At 36.7% G+C, this 18,176-nt stretch overlaps 5 protein-coding genes across 9 annotated transcripts in view; 1 reads left to right on the top strand and 4 right to left on the bottom strand.

Annotated features, from left to right (window-relative positions):
- Window positions 1–4: 4 nt before the first annotated feature.
- On the bottom strand, window positions 5–1,610 carry LOC110847672 (coenzyme Q-binding protein COQ10 homolog B, mitochondrial). The gene is made up of 3 exons (XM_022094656.2): window positions 957–1,610; window positions 741–882; window positions 5–649 (listed from the first exon to the last, which is right to left on the bottom strand). The coding sequence occupies exons 1-3, from the start codon at window positions 1,319–1,321 to the stop codon at window positions 314–316; spliced, it is 843 nt and encodes a 280-aa protein (XP_021950348.1). The 5' UTR covers window positions 1,322–1,610; the 3' UTR covers window positions 5–313.
- A 128-nt stretch (window positions 1,611–1,738) lies between these two features.
- LOC110847674 lies at window positions 1,739–2,629 on the top strand. Its single transcript, XM_022094659.2, has 3 exons — window positions 1,739–2,032; window positions 2,131–2,247; window positions 2,337–2,629. Exons 1-3 carry the CDS (start codon window positions 1,767–1,769, stop codon window positions 2,482–2,484), a joined length of 531 nt encoding a protein of 176 aa, XP_021950351.1. The 5' UTR covers window positions 1,739–1,766; the 3' UTR covers window positions 2,485–2,629.
- On the bottom strand, window positions 2,525–4,875 carry LOC110847673 (MOB-like protein phocein). The gene is made up of 5 exons (XM_022094658.2): window positions 4,509–4,875; window positions 4,174–4,380; window positions 4,011–4,058; window positions 3,621–3,739; window positions 2,525–3,544 (listed from the first exon to the last, which is right to left on the bottom strand). The coding sequence occupies exons 1-5, from the start codon at window positions 4,560–4,562 to the stop codon at window positions 3,214–3,216; spliced, it is 759 nt and encodes a 252-aa protein (XP_021950350.1). The 5' UTR covers window positions 4,563–4,875; the 3' UTR covers window positions 2,525–3,213.
- Window positions 4,876–5,335: 460 nt separating this feature from the next.
- LOC110846922 (pickpocket protein 28-like) lies at window positions 5,336–8,073 on the bottom strand. The gene is made up of 10 exons (XM_035849438.1): window positions 7,734–8,073; window positions 7,580–7,659; window positions 7,445–7,499; window positions 7,156–7,374; window positions 7,018–7,080; window positions 6,861–6,929; window positions 6,573–6,789; window positions 6,386–6,477; window positions 6,293–6,318; window positions 5,336–6,220 (listed from the first exon to the last, which is right to left on the bottom strand). Exons 2-10 carry the CDS (start codon window positions 7,634–7,636, stop codon window positions 6,038–6,040), a joined length of 981 nt encoding a protein of 326 aa, XP_035705331.1. The 5' UTR covers window positions 7,637–7,659; window positions 7,734–8,073; the 3' UTR covers window positions 5,336–6,037.
- Window positions 8,074–9,934: 1,861 nt separating this feature from the next.
- The window catches only part of LOC110846921 (rap guanine nucleotide exchange factor 4), a 41,255-nt gene continuing 33,013 nt past the window's right edge, over window positions 9,935–18,176 (bottom strand). For 4 of the 5 annotated variants that reach the window (XM_022093757.2, XM_035849388.1, XM_035849390.1 and 1 more), the window contains 19 exons: window positions 16,677–16,748; window positions 16,277–16,337; window positions 15,726–15,881; window positions 15,560–15,653; window positions 14,827–14,863; window positions 14,603–14,638; window positions 14,458–14,531; window positions 14,005–14,105; window positions 13,583–13,644; window positions 13,411–13,438; window positions 13,284–13,319; window positions 13,010–13,072; window positions 12,815–12,930; window positions 11,943–12,021; window positions 11,800–11,862; window positions 11,704–11,723; window positions 11,542–11,629; window positions 11,314–11,413; window positions 9,935–11,223 (listed from right to left, as the gene is read on the bottom strand). In XM_022093757.2, the coding sequence (XP_021949449.1) occupies window positions 11,093–11,223; window positions 11,314–11,413; window positions 11,542–11,629; window positions 11,704–11,723; window positions 11,800–11,862; window positions 11,943–12,021; window positions 12,815–12,930; window positions 13,010–13,072; window positions 13,284–13,319; window positions 13,411–13,438; window positions 13,583–13,644; window positions 14,005–14,105; window positions 14,458–14,531; window positions 14,603–14,638; window positions 14,827–14,863; window positions 15,560–15,653; window positions 15,726–15,881; window positions 16,277–16,337; window positions 16,677–16,748 (1,417 nt within the window). In that variant the 3' untranslated portion in view covers window positions 9,935–11,092. Of the gene's footprint in view, window positions 11,224–11,313; window positions 11,414–11,541; window positions 11,630–11,703; window positions 11,724–11,799; window positions 11,863–11,942; window positions 12,022–12,814; window positions 12,931–13,009; window positions 13,073–13,283; window positions 13,320–13,410; window positions 13,439–13,582; window positions 13,645–14,004; window positions 14,106–14,457; window positions 14,532–14,602; window positions 14,639–14,826; window positions 14,864–15,559; window positions 15,654–15,725; window positions 15,882–16,276; window positions 16,338–16,676; window positions 16,755–18,176 lie in introns of all 5 variants that reach the window. The other variant, XM_035849389.1, reaches the window with a different exon arrangement.

Raw genomic sequence — 18,176 nt, 5'->3', positions numbered from 1 at the left:
TGGATGGAAGTCAAATATACTAAGGCATCGGTTTTATTATTGAACGTAATAGAAATTAAAATTGATTATTACACCATCCATAATTTATTATTACTTTGTCTCTAAAATCGAAACAAGGTTTTCAAAACAACCAACTTTCTATGCACCATATTACACTTGTGTATATTTTATTTTATCACATAAGGTTACAATTATTACTCTATTGTGACTTTAATTACGATAGTATTAATATGACACAGGACCAAATGAACTTTAATAAAAGTAAGGATTTTATTTTCAAAATTGCTACACATGATAATAATTTCTACAATAATCAGGACTTGTCATTGTTACTACTGCCTGGCGCTAAAATGTTAATTTTTCGACTAGGAACAGATTCTGCGCCATATCTTCGCTTTGCTTCATTATAAAACGCTCGCACCATAACTATAACTACTTCGTTGAAGAACACATTAGCTAGTTGAGACGTGAGTGCAGATTTAAATTCAAATGACACATAAAAATCAATGACGCACGATTGTGGTTTCCCTTTTAAACCGGGGCTAAATTTCCAGGTTGTTATGAGCTTGTTAAATAATTTTCCTTGTGTGGATTCGGCCCTTATCAAGTTCGGTTTGACCAGGGTGACGCTAGAAGTATAAGATTCCAACTAGATGGAAAATAAAACAAGTTGAAATGAATGAATTAACAAATTTTACTTTTACTCTTCGAAAAATATTGAGCATTATGTGTATATATACCAACGGAGGAAATCCTACAACAAGGTCAGCAATGACATAAGTTTTTCTTCTGGTTTTGACTAGAGATTTTTGACACCAGGGAAGAAATTCTTGATAACGTTCCACATCAGATACCACATCATACATCTGTTCCATTGAGAATCTAGAACCAAAGAACCAGAAAGTAAATTTTCTGAATATTAAATAAATACAGTTGGTTAGTAGGGAAGGTCTCACCCTAAAATTCTTCTCTCTACGTATTCCTTATGCCTTGCCTCTGCGCCAGGGAAGGACATGAAGCGTGCTGTCTGCAAAATCTGTAAGCCGGTTGAAGGCGACATTAGCTTGTCATAATATTGTTGCGACCCCCAGTAACCCCCTGTCCTTGGACACAATTTCGACAATAAAGGACTGTGGGATTTTACATATCGACGCCTCCAAGCGGGGTTGTTGTGGTGGAGTACGCATGGATTGGAGTGAGAAATGTCATAAGAGGCCAGGTTGGCGTAGGACTTTGGCCTCACTGGCATCGTCACTTGGGTCAACATTATTCGCGACGGTATTAAAAAGGATGAACAGTTGCATGTTCCAATGAACAACATTCGATAGTAATAGTGGAAAAACTATATCCAAACCTATGGACAACAATTTTCTGCAATGCGGCTGGATAATAGGTCCCTTATTGTTCCCCATTCACAAATCAAAATGTTCGTAATAAGTTTCTTCAATAATTCCTAATTAAATCTTAGCAATTTACGTATCTTATTTCATACTGATAATATCTTGTCTTGTTGCGTTGCACTATCTACACATAAATAGTCCTCTAAACAAATTTAGTAAAATCCAAGTTTTCCGACTTTCATTCAAAGTTTTTCTTCGCTCGTGGATGCTGTCTTCTTTTGCTCCATCAGGTGAAAGTGAAGTTCTCACAACATCTCCTGCTGTTCTTTCTTTATACTCTCTCTTTATACAACAAGGGCTCATTTTGGATTTTTTATTGTGGTTGTACTTTTTTTTAAATGACCACAAGGTAGAGGGCAAGGCAATATGGAAAATTACGAAGTAGAACCCTCTCACATCGAGCACGACATAGACTCCAACCCTTTCGACGCTCCTCAGTTTTTCCACATGGAGGTGCCCAAGGAAAAGGGCGCAAAGACTATGGCCAACAAGGTGCTTAAAGTCCTAGGTCCTGGAAAACCAATTGTCCTATTTGCCGCCGGAAGGGCCACGGTGGCTTGCGTTTCTTGCGCCGAGATTGTCAAAACGTACCACAAACAAATATTTCAAATCACAAAACTGGGACAAGTGAGGCATGTAACAAAAAAATTATTACGATAGATTATAAAAAGAGCGATTATTTGATGTTGGAGAAAGCATAGCTACTTAATACTCTTTTGAACAATAACAGAACGACAGAGACCTGGGATCCGGTAGCAGATGGCTTGGACAGTCTCAAAGTTTCTAGGAGTGTTCCTATGATTTATATTCTTATGTCCTTAGAGCAACTGGATGAAAATCAAGTAGGGTATGTATGGGAAGCTCTTGTTCATCCTTCATAAACTAGTACATGCATACAACATATGAATATGTGTAATTTAATTAAACTTGATTTAGGTACCAGAAATCCATTGGAAGAAGAAAAGAATTTCGAGTTCTGACAATGTCTGAATTATCATGCTCTATGTCGGAAGAATATACCACTCCCCAATCTCCTCCTCCACCACTTCCACAATCAGAAAAATCTGAACATAATCAAACATAAATATGGATATCATGAATGAAGAATAACAGTCACTTAACAATTATTCCAAGAATTAATACATTTATTTTATCAATCAAAAATCTGGACTGGAAATTGTATCTTATTTTTACTGCAGACAAAAATGACAAAATTCAAAAGAGAGAAACATTAATTTTCAGTTTGTATTATTTGCACCTACCCACCTTGTCAACACAAACATAAACATACATACACACATTACATAAGTAAAAGATACGACATACACACATGGTGTATAATACTTGTAATATACACAAATTGTTCATTGTATGAAAAAGCGTCTAAATCTTGATCTTGTAGGGATACAAATTTGAATTTCTACGATATCCATTACCATCAAAAACCCTCAAAATATGAATAGATAATATGCCTTTTTCTTACGACTAGGAATCCGTTTTTGGGATTAATCTTGCATTGATATACACTCATCACCCGCATACATGACACATTATAGAAGAGTGCACTCACAGATTTTTTATGTCGCTGAACTAAAATATTTAAATCTACACATCTCTAGAATTATTCGTTGAATTGAACATTATATTCCAATTAATGCCCACGCATTACTACTAAAATTAATGTATAAATTACTCAATCCAAGTCACAAATACGCAAATCAAACTTGAAAATATTTAAACAACAAATTTAAAAGCGCAAAACTGGAGTAACCAATAAAATATTAATGCAAACTAGTCGTTTTTTTAACTAAAATCAAGCCTCAGATTCGGATGAGCTCGTGGTTGATGGGGTAGGTGTTCCTATTAGAGAAGTGTTGAGTGGAGCTGCTGGAGTTCCTTCAGTCGGATTTCCACCTCCACTTCCTTCAATAGAGGCCCCATCTTCCATGTTCGGGACAATCAAATTATCCCGTGACATTAAATTATACTTCATTACAAAACACGTAAATCGTTTACAGAGATGGGATGTGGATTCAAAATCATCGAACAGTGTTTTGTGATGAAAATATGCATGTGAGAATATTCTGTAAACCCGTCTGCAAACAGATCCCAATTTTCCCAAAGACGACTCCCGTATAGATACCCTAAAATTTAATTTGAAAAATTGATTTTAGTTCATTATCACTCTTCGACCGATAAGATTGAGGATCTCCTTAATACCTGCTGGGGAAGTATTTGTTACTGTTTAAAAGACAAGCTGCTCCGTCCAGTGTGTGGCGAGTGTAATCGATTGCTGGACACTCCTTTGGTGACTTGTGAGCCGCACATAAAAAGATCCACTATTCAAGGGATTAAATTAATTTATTAATGTGTACATATAGCTTATTGTATTTTTTGATGTGTCCGACAATTTCAAGACATTATCCTTTTTTTTAGTTTTTTAGCCAAATTATTTTCCCTATATTCATTTCTTTCATCTAGTTAACTAGGTGAGAGACGGAGATTTTAAGAACAAGAATCATAAAAGTTCTTTTAAGAATAACAATCACAATGTCTTGAAAGTGTCTGATTGTTAAAATGCTTTTAAAAAATAGGGATCCACATTCGAACCTGTTCAGTCGCTGTCATTTGGTTGCAAGTCTCTGGAAAACATTCTGCCTGAAAGAATGAAAGAATTCAATTGTTTATGGCTTGATGCTTATTTTATGAAATCAGTGCATTCGTGTGGGAAATAAAAATGTGCGATCTTCAATGTTCTAAATTTATTTCTCACCTGTAATTTCACAGCCAATCCGTTCAACTCCATGCAGAATTGTCGAAGATGTTCGTATTTCCACACTTCCTCATCTTGGGTCTCTGGGGGTGTCAGTATTGCCGAAATATTGGCAGGGTCCCGATTTATCGTTTGTTGAATCCATTGCTGCACAGCCAGTGTGCTATCCATCTCTTCAAAAGCCTCGTCAGGCCACTTGCAAAAATCCTATGTATAAATAAATTCACAAAACGTGTAATAGTGAACAGCGTAGTTTGTAAATTGTAAAAGTAAGCCATACAATTCAAAAACTAGAATGATATGAATATATGTAAATAAACATGTAATCATCTCACCGACGCCTTTGTACCCGGGCGATTTCGCCGCAGAACGGTTTTAACGTCGCCCATGCTGTCGGCACTGGGCTCTTTCAATTTGTCTAAAATTTTGGAGCTTTCTCCGAAATTCCCCTACTCTTGAAAATGATAGAAATCAGCTCCACCCACTCGTTCGGCTGTTCCTAAATGCTGCTATTGCCAATCTACTATTAACTATCTCTCTCAATTAAATATCATTTGAAGTTCATGAGAAGACTTTCACGAAGGCACGATAAGTTTATTATTTTTGGGTTAATTAATTAAATTATAATTAATTGAATTGTAAATTGCCGTGAACTCCAAAGTTGACAAGTCGAGGGGGTTGAATTGTGGCGGTGATGCTTTTCTAAGCTCAATAACTCGTCTCACTCTCCACTAAATCGGTCTGATTCGCCTTCTGAAATTGCCCTGAAAATCTTTCAGGGCCTTTCTGACTAATCATGACTCAAATTTAGGATGCTGTATATACTTGCTTCATCTTACAAAATTTTTAAAATTTCATGTGACATGTCATCCTGATTCTGAAATTTACATCGTGGATAAGCAATACATGCATGTTCAAAAAAATTATTTTTGATGCTTGCAATCTGTTTGACTACGGAATTCGCATAAGCCTTGGGCCTTGACTCATTTAGGTAATCTCTGTTACATTTTTTGTTATCATTTATTATGCTACAATGGGACATTTATGTCTACTTCATAGCAGCGTTCTGTTCTGTTTAAAGAGACTATTCAAGCCATACACATTTTTATGAAAATGTAAAAATTGCTATTTTTTATCAATTTTGATATATATACATGTAAAGTTAAAACAAATAACAATTTTATTAATCATCAGTGAATCATCACATTTAATGTGATTCCGTGGAGTCATTTCCTGAGACTGTTGTGTTATAAAGTTATGGTGAAAGTAAAAGTCATTGGTTTTCGGTTACAATTTACTACATATAAGTAATGGGTGTTATAACTATTATGTAAGTTCATCACAATTACATTTTGATGCGTTATTTTGCAATAAAGATATTTATCTTATTTGTGTACATAGACGGCGATCTAATTATGTCTGCGAAAGAACCGAAAGTCAAGCCCACCATCAACCAACTAGCTTTCTCCAAATTTGTGGATCGTCTCATCTGTAATAATTTCTGACCAAATTTCTTCATTGAAAGTGTACAAACTTTGCTGCAACTGCAGTTACTGCCTGTCGTTCTCTCGACAAAACAAATTGGAACACCACACAACCTCCACGGAACCATTCATGAGTGCTGCCAATATCGTTTTTAACACCCTCGTAAAATTCGACTATGATCTCAAATCAACTTCAAATATCCAAAATATGGATGGCTCCACTTCCACGACATGGATTTGGGTCAAGAAAATTTGTTACGACTAATAATCACAATTGTACTGTGTTTTCTAGTTATTTGCATTCTCTTTGATACACTCAATAATTATTTTTGACTATACCATTTTTATATAATTCTTACATATTTATCTACCTATTTTGACTAAGCCAATCCAAAAATTTCCGACTTATTATTCTGAACACTTTTGGTAACATAGATCGATGGAATGATCACTTGATTCATATTTTGTTGTATCTGCTTCTTCTGTTTAAGTCTGTCAATTATTTGTCTCATGGTGAAAAAGTAAATCACTTCGATCAAGCTCAATAAACTGAACCCAAGAGTCTGCAATAATCAATCAGAAAGGTTCATTCATTTACATCTTTCATATATGTACATATTTGCATGAACTATTACCAAACTCATGACACCCCCCAAGTTGGCTGCAAAAGTTGTATCAAATGTTACAATTATGTACTAAAATAGTTATCAAAATGGTTAGCCCCTCACAAATGAAATCCTCCCAAGTGAACAGCTCGTCTCGTTTGTATTGCATAATAGTGGACTCTCTGAAAAAGACTCGTAGCAAACTAATGCTCCCACTTTAATTGAAATATTATTAATTAATTCTTTGTTATGATTATGTTTTCATTTTTAGCAACTCATAATTCATAAGGTGCATGGTATGCAATGTTACCTCACGTAGTTAATGTCTGCAAGATTTTCAAACCCCGCATCAATTGCCTCTCGTAGCAGCTTGGTTTTATTGGGATCATTTTGGTTCGGGAACGTTGCAGTACTCACGACAATATTGTAAAACGTCTCATTACATTTCGGGAGGCAAAGGTCAATGCAAGACTTTTCTTGCTTCAATTTTACCTGTTCAAAGTTAAACAGGGAGCTTCCTGGACCTTCTGCGAGTACATGGAATTTGTACATAAGGATTTGACTACGGAAACTACAACATATTTAAATGTATACATACTCTCAAGTTTACCGTTAGTTCGGCCCAGTTTAAATGATGTGCTCCTTTTACCTCCTTGTTGAATTTCGTCTGCATTTAAATTAATTTGCCCAGAAATAATTATTCGTGTTGTCGCACAAAAGTGTATGAATAATTATTAAAGCCGTGTGTGACCTACTCAAGGTTCTGTGCACGCAGTCTATCATTTTCTTCATGCCACATATTGAATAATTCGCAGCAGCTTTGAACAAATATTTGCATACAATTTTAATAGGGTAAATTCCAATGTATTACGACACAAAAATAGCTGTCTCACCTGGAGAAAAGTAAGGAACACAGTTGCAATCTTTGTGAACCAAATAATCTTCACATTCAATAACGCAGGAGGATCTGCTGTAGTCCAGCTTGTTGTAGGTCAGCTTCACCTCGTCACCAAACACGCATTGTCGATTCTCCTTACGGAAAATCATGAGAGCGTCTGCACTGTACGTATCAATTGCTGTCACGCCCACCTGAGTTTCCTTGCCCGGACCAACTGTCGCGAATTTCAAACAACTTTATCACACGTAGTATTAAAGTGTGCATGGGTCTTTCATCATTGTTACCAATAAAACCTTTCTCTCCGACTGCTGGGAACTCGTCAGAGCCATGAACATGAACCTGCCAATAATGATACAAACAAAATAAGGAACAACCTTAACTTGAAATTCCATCGATAGTTAGCGCATAATCAACGTTACCCTCAACCCTTTGAATGAATCTGTCGGTATTTCACCGCATCGCAAAGTGTCAGTCATTATGGTAAGGCCTCTACTCCGACCTAGTCAAGTATTACGTACGTCACTTTATCCACATACTTGCATGTAATATTATGCACATTTCGTTTATACATACCTGCTCCAGGAGCTCGGAATATTATGGTTTTATTTTTTTGAGGAACATCGTTGGAGGCTGATGAATTAACGGACAAAGGCGTTGGAGATGTAGGTTTCGTGTGTGATACATTCAGTTTGCAAGCACTAGGATCACTTCTACATTTTTCTATATGATTACATATTCCAGGAAATAAGTCATCGTCATAAATTCTAGAACAGGTCAGGGAATCCGCCGTTGGCAATTTAGTGTTGTTGGCTTCATCAGGACTTCCGAATATTTTACGATACTTGTCATGATATTGCCATACTGCTTTCTGCAAGTACTCAAATTCTTGTTCCTGCTCATCAGATCGGACAATTCACGAACCTTCCTGAATGGCATGATAACATCATAATAAGTAGATCAAATACAGTAATTGTCAGACAGTATCACCTTTGCCATCAGATTATGTTCTTACTACTTATTTATGTACACACGACTTACGACTCATTTTCTGTTACAAGCTCATTGTCGTCTGTTATAGCATTGAAAACACAGCAATAACCAGAATCCGTTAACTAATACATACAAATATGACACATATTAAATAATATTTTTAGCACGAAAAACTACTTATTACTATTACCACGGATTTGAATATGTCCGTGCACGGAGGCCTCTGACCATTAATTTCACAACGTAAGATGTAATCTTCGCATTTAGGTGATACCAGTCTCAGATATTTTTTGGCCACCTTTGCATCAACAGACTCACTTATCTTGAGATCGTTGTCATTGTTTTTTGACTCAACATCCACCAGCCCACTTATTATTTTCTTCATTATCCCGAAAGTAAGGCTATAGACAGGACAAGCATGTAGGACAACTTTCATCATCAATCACCAGCAAGTGTCATTCTGGAAACTTACTTGTGACGACAGCCTACATAGTTTTAAACGATTAAGTTCATCCTTACCACACGGGGAGTAATACTGCTACAGGAAATTGTGTTCAACATTGGATGCCACAGGCTGATGCTTTACTTTTAAATATTTTATGTGATGTGAGACACGCCATCATAAGTTCACCATGAATTAATTACAGATGTGCATATTCGATAATCCGATCTACGTATAAACTGTAATATAATTATTTTCAATAATACAACTAGCTTTTTGATACGATTATATTTTCAATTGTGGCATAGACGAATTAGTGAAAGCGAATTAGTCATTTAGGAAATTGGGAGTAAAAGTAATAAAGACAAAGGGATGGTGTGGCTCGTGTGATCTCGTGTGTCTGGATTAAATACGACCTCACACAACGTGAGTGCATTGTCGGTGGCATTTGAGCTGGACACAATTTCCTTTTTTATGAACCTTGGATGATGAGTTTTTCGTTGATTGCTTTGTTCACTGGGCAAATAGTAACAGCCGGGAAGTTAATTTCTGACACTGGCAAATTGGTCGTCGCAATCGATGTAAGCACGGGATTGTCTTGCCATTTTTGCCATATTTTGCTCATCATATAGATTGCGCTGGAAATCCCGAAGAGACACCAAACAACCCAGAATATCCTTTCATAAAATTCTCAGTATTATATTATTTTAATTTACACGAGTAAAGAAACCAATAACCAACTTCGAATTCCTCAGTAAAGTTATTTATTTAAAAACACTCACCTTTCGCTAACATTTCGATGTTTCTCCGTAATGTATCGAAACCCATGAAGGCTTGTGTGTTGACAATAATTATGGAATTTACTTCCACAGCCAGAATATGATGATTCCCTCGTATAATGGTCAGTATGCGGATTTAAATAATGTTCGAGTTGTACTCTGGCCTTGTCGGATTTCAAGTCTGCGTTAATCGTGTTAAATGACCTTTTCCTAAACCTCACCCGACCTGAAAGTCTACCAAGGTTGTAAGCTGGCCTTAGGATCCCATTACTTGTCTTAATAACTTCACTGTTCATTGGCGTTGACATATTGAATGATTCAGATTAGACTGTGGAAATATAATGGTATCCGAATAGTTCCTCTAAAACAGAAGAACGAGTCTGCAGACAAAGTAACTGCCGCACACAAATGATCGAGCATCAGCTTAAATAGTGAAAATTATGTATGTCACTATATTTCCGGAATGAATTATGACGGATAAATGAATGTACACGCAAAGGTGAGCAATCTCAACTTGCAATCTGAATTACAATCTTAACTTGCCACGAGTTGTCAATAGGAAATAGTTAAATAGTATATTTTGGAATATTTATTGATTTCATGCAAAAGAGACATATGTACGATTACGTTCGTGTTATAAGTACAAGTGAGAATTTATGCTAAAACCTAGAGCTCATACATATTAGGTAATAATTAATATCATGAACGTTTGGACAATTCCTGCTAACATCATGCAGAACTTGCAAAACATTAGTTTTTTTGGCAGGTTTAGCTATTGCATTGTTATCATCAATTAAATGTATCCTCAAATAAATAAATTATTGATTATTTTGTAACACGTCAAACCACACAAGTCAACTATTATTCGAAAACTTCTCTGTGAATAATATGTAAATCTGATAAATTGAATATGATTTTTATAACAACTCGTTCACATTAAAATTTTACATTCGTTTCGTATAATTTTATTATGAACCTGAAATTTACGAGAGAGGAGGGATATGATTAGGAAATTGTAATATGTCTTTCTAGGTATCAGTTGAAGGCAATCAAGTTATATTAAGACAATTCAAAAGAGGTTTGCTTTGAATATGTATGTAAATACGTGCTAACTACTTATGTTACAGATAAATTTACACCTTGTTTTTTTTTCAAAAATTGTACATAGCAAGCAATTAGTTATGATGGTAAATACAAAAATGATATGAGCAAAGTGGTAACTGCAACAAAATACATTTGTATTAAAATTAAAACAAAATGTATATCTGACTAGACTAATATTTTTCTTTTATAATATTATTGAGAATTATTTGTAATGCTTACAATATGATAATGTTAAACTTGTGAGATAATTGTTTTATGCATCTCACAAGTCATTGCATAGCTATTTTGTCCTCTTAACTGTACATAATTAATATAGAATTATGAATGTCACCTGCATTTTCAACGTTAAGTATGAACATATATTAGGTATCTATTTATAGAATGATATTTTAGACTCTAAATTTACAACTATTATTCTCTGGCTTTTATAATCAATAATAAATATCAAGATTGTAAACATGATCAAATATAAAGTAATTTGACTTGATTTATCAATAATAATCATATAGTTGTACATTGGTTTTTTTGGTTTGCATCGTCATTGTAATCTCAATAATAACGCGAGAAATGTCTTAATCACTTAAAAATCTTATTATGAATGATGTTTCAGTTTTCGTTTACTTGGGACGTTGGCTGGGCTCATTTCGTTGAGAAAGCTGATTTAGAACACGCTGATTGTCAATGCATCTAAGACATCGAATATAAGCTCTGACTTCTGCTTCACTTCTGGGCGTGGGAGGTGGGATGTCTAGAGTGTAGAAAATGCTTTGCTAACACCCTTGCGATTCAAGACAAAATTTCATGGCAACAATCAAATGTGTGTAAAGGAAAGTCTTACTGAGAGGTCGGCTTCTGCACAATCGCATCGTACGAATAGTGCTTGCAAGGAGATGCATCTTCTCAAAATTTACCAGTGAATCAGAATACGTCTGGTTACCCTGAAATCGTTAAATATAGTTGATCAAATTTAGGAATATTTATTGATTTTATGCCAAATAGACATATCTAATTGGTCACTTGAGACTTTCATTAAGGGACACCCCTTAAGTATGAGATTAACCTTTACCTCGTGAGTGAAAGTCATGTCCTTGAGAATTAGAGGCATGAAGGGGATAATTGGAGGCGTTGTTTTATTGAGAGCCATTCGGTACGCCCTACAGTCAAAATAACAAAAACTTGTTAGAATTACCTCCGAGATGAAGCATACTTAAGCCAAACAAATACTAACCGATGGTTTCTGGATGGGTCCTGAAAAGTATTGGGTTATGATAAGAATTAGATTTCATAATGCAAATATTTATGTAGCAAGAAATTTTATACTCACAATAAAGGTCTCAAATTCGGCAAAGACTTTTCTTGATTTCGAAGGAAGGCGTTCCCAGGTTTGCTACACATGCCCAAGAAAAAATAGTCAAGGTTCATGTGAACGATGGACGATCGTAAATGCGTAATTAATTCTATACTTACATTCATCCGAGTAACGGCAACATTTCCCAAACCCATCACAATGGCACAGAACGCGTTTAAATTTTGATATTCCTTGCAACTGGAAATAAAAATGGACAAAAGCCTTCTTATAAAAGTGTTTCCCAAAACCTGGATCATGAATATCTAAAAAGTTTGCCAAGGTTAGACAATGCACGATGGAGGCTGACAGTTGTTGAGGCAGATCAAAATACCTGCATGTGCTATATTAGGCACATACTACAGTTGCATGCACGTAGCCAATTGAATTCAGTAGCCACTGCATAGTTCATGGCTGCTGCATCAAAGGGATCAAGAAAGAGAAAGTCCTGCCGTCGATACCGCTTTGGCATTATGCTGTGGCTGACACTTTTCTTTTATCCTTCTCATAAACACCGCAGAAAAGGAGACTCGACAGATTTTAGAAGGGATCGATAAAAACAATTTTCAACTGACTCTCATGTTTTACACTCGGTTCGAAAGGCAATATTGTCTCCCACAGGTTGCCTTCAGGAGGAATGCACTTGAAGCATTTTTATAGGTAGCATCCATTAAATATATTTATAGAGTACCCCTGGCTAAGCTGAACTGGCATGAAACGTTGTAATAACGATCATCTCCAACAAAAAATAACATTTTTTGTACATATAAAAGAGAAAAAAGTGATTATCATCTTTTGACGTACATCAGCATAATGCCAAATGCCAACAATGAACATTGTTTTCAAGTTAGTTTTTTGAATTTTATTACTTATTCACGTTGAAGGAAAGAGTTATTTGAAGAGATGAGCAAAGCAGAATTTATATATGCAAATTGCATTATCAGGAAGCATTGTGTATGTATCTCTTAAACGAAAAGAGGAGCAAAGTTCTTACTAAGCAGCCAACTTGAGAAATTTCCTAAAGAGAGAAACTCTTTTAGAGTGAGACGCCGTTAAGCAGAGCTCGGTTACGACCCAGAACTGAATTTCGTTGAATCGTCGGAGGAATACCTGCAAGTCCAAAAACATTTTATTTCATATATTCTACAATTTTCCGACATTCATGAATGCAAAGATATACGAGACTTACGTCCAAATTGGATGTTATTTTGCGAAAATGGTGACGCCCGAAGGTCTTATAAATCAACTCGTACTGAAACACATAAAAATACACAGTAGACTTCATTTGTTCCATTTTTCTACACTCGTTTCCACACTGGAACGGTGGCAAAATGGATTCTTTTTCGAGAGATGGATGGCAATATTTACACATGACAATTGACACTGACACCCACTCCACTTGTATGACACAAGGACATGAGTCTGAAAGTGGAGTGGGAAATACACAGGTCCTCGTTACGTACCTCGTGAACACATTTAAATAAAGACCAGTCCAAGACCTGCAAATTGAATAGAAAATATGCCCATCAAATTTTGAATTTCTGGAGATATGGCGTTAAATACATATGAATCAAATAGTCTGTCACGTACAGTCATATGGTACGCCAACTCTCTCGTGCTGAAAATAATGCAAAGCCACCATAAATATATACTGATTTTTTTTTATTTCACTGTATCTATCCAATAAATTGTAGCAAGGACCACGACTATACCAGTAGAAGCACTGGTTACTACAAAGTACTATTTTCTCGGATGAGCATACCTGAAAATCTCAATGTCAAAATTTGCCCCTTCTGTTGCGTTTTCTTGCTCTGGTAGACACGTCTGAATTGAAATGAAAGTAATAAGTCACAACGCTGCCACAAACCCACAAATTATTTTCCTTCAGCTCTCTTTCACTCCAGTTGGTGCTTCTAGTGTGGTGAAGAAAGAAAACGGGTTTCTCCATCCCCAGCTATCTCACAGCCTCTCACACGACCGACCATATTATACCGCCAGCCATTGACCGTGTGCACACCAGCAGACATTAATTTCCTCGAAAACTCTCCATCTTTATTTCACAACATTGAACACACATTCCAGCCACCAAGAAAAGTGAAGGAGAGAAATCTTCACAAATAAAGAGGAGGGTCGTCGTCGAGGAAGGAGTGCGAATGTACCAATGTGCAGAGAAAGTTTAATTACCAGTGCGTCCAAATGATCTTTCAAGGAAATAAAAATCCTCCCGTTCACGCTGAGAGACGTTGGGATGCTCACGTCCGTGTCACTGAATGAAATCTTTTCACCTTTATGAATCCCATTTTCCATTTTCCAGGTCACGTTCCATGACGATGGAGATATTTTCAAAAAATTCCAGGTCCAGGATATTTTTGGGATAAAAAATAAAACAGCACGACTTTCAGTATGATTCTTATTCAAGGTTCCGGTAAAGGGTTAGTGAAATAGGTAAATTCTTTGAGGGACTGTGCATAATCGATTTGAGGGGAGAGAGGGTCAAGGCATTATACATATCTTAACTTTTTAAAATTATAACATGGGAAATATGGGTCACCGCAGGGGTCAAACTACCCAAAATTAATTCCGCTTATGACTGTCAACTAATTATTTAGTACGAACCATAAGAAAGGAAACGCTTACCGGATGATTTAAGCTCTACAAGGACGAGATCATCATGTTTCAAACCGAGTTTGTCGGCGGCGACATGTTTCAAGCTAAAATCAAACAAAAACGTTTGTTTGTCTTATTTACTTCTTGAAAGTCGCAAAACATTGTGTTGACTTACGTGTCAGCAGGTGTGTTTAATGGGAACCTTAGCGTGCTGTAAATGACATTCATATAATTAGTATGTGTCAGACTTTTTCAACCCAATGACCGTTTGGTCAAGGTTGACGTGTTGTCACTAATTATCATGCGAATTATTTTGTCATAAAATTTCAATCCTTATGATGTATGTATGCATATCTATGTAGTCATGAAATAATAAACTAAAGCTTATTCTTGTCTTACCAATACGTATGGTCAGCACAGTAGACTCGGAAAATGACTGGAATAAATCATCATAGCATTTAGTTCAACACCTTTTCACTACCGCATTATATAAGACCACCATAAGACTTTACGTAGACGTCTAACTACGAAGGAATCTGGTAGGTAGGGAGAAAGTTTACGAAGTGAAAGCACACACATCGTCACCTTTCTCCTCGTTCCTTCACACTGCTCAATCTCTGCAGACCTGACAACCGATTCCACCCTGGTCACGTACTGGCAGATCACTTAGCAATGTCGATGTAATTATTTCCAAGGTATGGGTATAACTTTTCACAGTTCGTGGCAAACCATGCTATTACCTGCCACCACAAACTCAAGCCGATTGACTGTATGTCCATTATTCTCCTGAACGTCTACTTATCACGTTTTCGTGGTTGATTATGGTGGAAGCTTTATTGGAAATACAATGTCAATCTGGAAACTAGTTATGGGCTCGCGGTTCAGTGACCAAAAAAGGAGAGAGCAACCTTTCTCTTCAATTTGACTGATGGGTTAATTTCATTACAATGGCACTTGAGAAAACGCTATAGCTTTTCTGACCTGTGCGTCTTATACGTACCGAAATTTTTTTATCTACAGTTTTTTTAGTGGGCGTACATACATAATATTCGCTTGCTACAGCAAACAACGCTGAAAAACTTGCCCAGCTCAGCAATTATTCTGGAGAAAGTAAAAAAAAATCATCACTTACTATCATCACACCCGTGCATGGTGCATCTTCTCTCAATGGGTCCCTCTATTCCATCCTCTGCGTGGGACGACGGATTCCCAAAGAGACTGACAGGCTGCAAGAAAGAAGAAAACTATGCAGGTTTGTGCTTCCACTATGACTGGCGAAAGGACAAAGAAGCACATACTTGTCCTGATGGAGGCAACTTCCATTTTTGACCCGAAACTGTGCTGGTCTCTTCAGCGTACGTTCTTTGCATATCCATCACCTGCATCATGAGATTCACTTCGTCCTGCAAAGCGCCTGAGGACATGCTTTCTTTCTGGACTTCTTCAAACAGCTCCTGTTAATTATGACGGCAAAGATACGTAAACATTTCATCAACTAACGCATGCACAGCATACACATTTTAATTAATGCTAGAGTACCACTAAATAAAATACACAGTTTCTCAGAATTAGCATAAAAGAACAACAAATCCAAACGGATATGTGTGGCTAAAAACTCGACTGCAGAAATTTACTCTGGTCTAAAAAAATGAAATAATTTTCCGTGCCCGCAAAAACTCTGTTGACGTTACATGACATTATGTATTATTATTGGCGACAGATTCTGTAAAATGTGAAGGACTTGCGAGTGCTGAGTGATTTACGTAAAATTGGTTCATTCATCACTGTTGCGTCTATTCGGGAGTACGAGCAATAACATGCACCTGGTGAAAGGATGAAGTGTTCTTACCTGAAGGAATGCGTGAGTACAAACTTCTTCAAATACCGGATCGTAGATCGTCGTCACCCACCTACAGTCGTTGTAACCAACCCATTAAACGTGTTTGTAACATAATATGGAATTTCTGTGCGTGGGACCAAGGCCAATGTAACACACGTTTAAAACAATCAAATCCAAGTACAAATGTAACATTAGACACCATGAATGATGCCATTTTAGCAAAATGTAAGAGAGTTCATACGCTTTCATAAAACGCTCAAAGCTCTTATTTCCAGTTGCTTATGTTACATACAATGTACACTCAAGGTCAGTCAAGTGCGAAAAAACGCCAAAAGCTGTGCGTGTGTACGTGGGGGTTAAATTGAACTAGGACTCGCACGGGATTGACATATGATTATTTGAAACTTACCTGTGAACAAATTGGACCACTCTTCGTTTGCAGGCCAGGATGAATTCACGGTCTTGACATGAAGTCTCTACCCTACAAGTGCAAGGGAGTTAAGGAAAATTTGTCTCATGAGGTTGTGTCTGCCTCTCTTTTGTCCTGATGGATAAAGTAAACTTTCCCAGCAAGCGTGCAGCCGAATAAGTAAGAGCTACGAGCTCCTCAAAGAGAGAGAGAGAAAAAAAGAGGAGCTTTGCACAAAAGAGAAAGCGATAAAACCTGGCCCACATGCTACAAAACCATCTCATTAGATTAGAAATTTATAAAGAGGAAGGAAGAGACAAGAATAAATGCTCGACAAGGATCCATTTTCTACATCCATTACTGCCAGCGGCTCGAAACAAAACAATTACCTTCCCTTTCTCTTATTTCTTTTCATTGCAAGACGGATTGTCCAAAATTACTTTCCAACTTACTCGAAAAATGTACTACGTGAGTGTACACGTAGTCTTGCCAGTTTGTAATAATAAATTGATTAAACACATTGAGAAAGGCTTCTTTTTCAAACCTTGAACATGGAAAACCGTCACAGAATTTCATCATCAAATTCTGCTTGACGTCATTGAAGCTGTTGGCGTTGGCAATAATAATTTATATTCTTTGGCGGATAGTTTCGTAGTCGATTTTATGTGTAAGGATCGCATCACTACTACCTGGCATCACTCTTTAGCCAAGTTTCTATTGGATGTAGAGGTAGGCTTCGATCTCAGCCAAAGAGAGATCCAGTGCTTTAAAAAGACTAATGTGACATTTCGCAAAATTGAACAATTTCCTTCGTATTCCAATAGCGACTGTGACTGAGTCGGCATTTGCATTTCACTAATTCTTCATATATTCTCAATCTGTATCTAGTCCTGGGATCATACGTACAATACGTACATATCTATACCCCATATCGTATTTATGTAGACTGCGAACTCCAGTCCGAAAATTCAATCTCTATTCCCTTGAGACTCTGGAGTGGAACAGAGCCTGTCTGATTGGTGGACAATAATACACATGTACATGTACTGTTACTTCATCCGTGTATTGTCTACGGAGAATTGTCCTTAAACTCAAGCGAGCTAAACAATGCATGACGTAACAAATTTGCAATCTAGCGTCATTGTAAAATGTTAAAATTGATTGCACAGCAATCTCTGCATACTTGTTGAAATTGTAAATACAATGATCTCGTTCCGAAATGTAGAAAGAAAATGGGGAAAAAGAATAATGCTGGGAAATGGGCAAAATGACGTGGCAGACTACTCGTCAGTATTGTCTTTTTGATGGATTTCATGCTCCTAAGTGTACGGATTCCTGTGAGACTGACACCTTATCAACTTGCATACCTTTCCTACAATACGCAGCATTGTCTGAAAAAGTTTAGGAGAAGTAAGGCAAAAATTATTGTTAAGGAAAACTATTGCATCGTGCTAGTTAGTACCGCAGTGGAAGGACAAAGACGAAGATAAGGTAAATAAA

Source organism: Folsomia candida, unplaced genomic scaffold (assembly GCF_002217175.1).
Source record: "Folsomia candida strain VU population unplaced genomic scaffold, ASM221717v1 Fcan01_Sc003, whole genome shotgun sequence".
Classification (NCBI taxonomy): Eukaryota; Metazoa; Arthropoda; class Collembola; order Entomobryomorpha; family Isotomidae; genus Folsomia; species Folsomia candida.
The sequence above is the reverse complement of the archived record's forward strand: the minus strand, read 5'-3'. Positions and strand labels throughout refer to the sequence as shown.

Bases quoted from the DNA above. Each gene is read 5' to 3' on its own strand.
- LOC110847672 (XM_022094656.2), bottom strand. From the start codon at position 1,321: ATGTTGTTCATTGGAACATGCAACTGTTCATCCTTTTTAATACCGTCG. The intron at 883-956 runs GTGAGACCTTCC...CTTTGGTTCTAG, and splicing joins GTAGAGAGAAGAATTTTAGG to ATTCTCAATGGAACAGATGT. The intron at 650-740 runs GTATATATACAC...TTTTCCATCTAG, and splicing joins TTGTAGGATTTCCTCCGTTG to TTGGAATCTTATACTTCTAG.
- LOC110847674 (XM_022094659.2), top strand. From the start codon at position 1,767: ATGGAAAATTACGAAGTAGAACCCTCTCACATCGAGCACGACATAGAC. The intron at 2,033-2,130 runs GCATGTAACAAA...GAACAATAACAG, and splicing joins ACAAAACTGGGACAAGTGAG to AACGACAGAGACCTGGGATC. The intron at 2,248-2,336 runs GTATGTATGGGA...AACTTGATTTAG, and splicing joins CTGGATGAAAATCAAGTAGG to GTACCAGAAATCCATTGGAA.
- LOC110847673 (XM_022094658.2), bottom strand. From the start codon at position 4,562: ATGGGCGACGTTAAAACCGTTCTGCGGCGAAATCGCCCGGGTACAAAG. The intron at 4,381-4,508 runs GTGAGATGATTA...ATTTATACATAG, and splicing joins GCCCGGGTACAAAGGCGTCG to GATTTTTGCAAGTGGCCTGA. The intron at 3,545-3,620 runs GTATTAAGGAGA...ATTAAATTTTAG, and splicing joins AACAAATACTTCCCCAGCAG to GGTATCTATACGGGAGTCGT.
- LOC110846922 (XM_035849438.1), bottom strand. From the start codon at position 7,636: ATGACTGACACTTTGCGATGCGGTGAAATACCGACAGATTCATTCAAA. The intron at 6,790-6,860 runs GTATGTATACAT...ATGTACTCGCAG, and splicing joins AACTAACGGTAAACTTGAGA to AAGGTCCAGGAAGCTCCCTG. The intron at 6,478-6,572 runs GTAACATTGCAT...TTTCAATTAAAG, and splicing joins GCAGACATTAACTACGTGAG to TGGGAGCATTAGTTTGCTAC.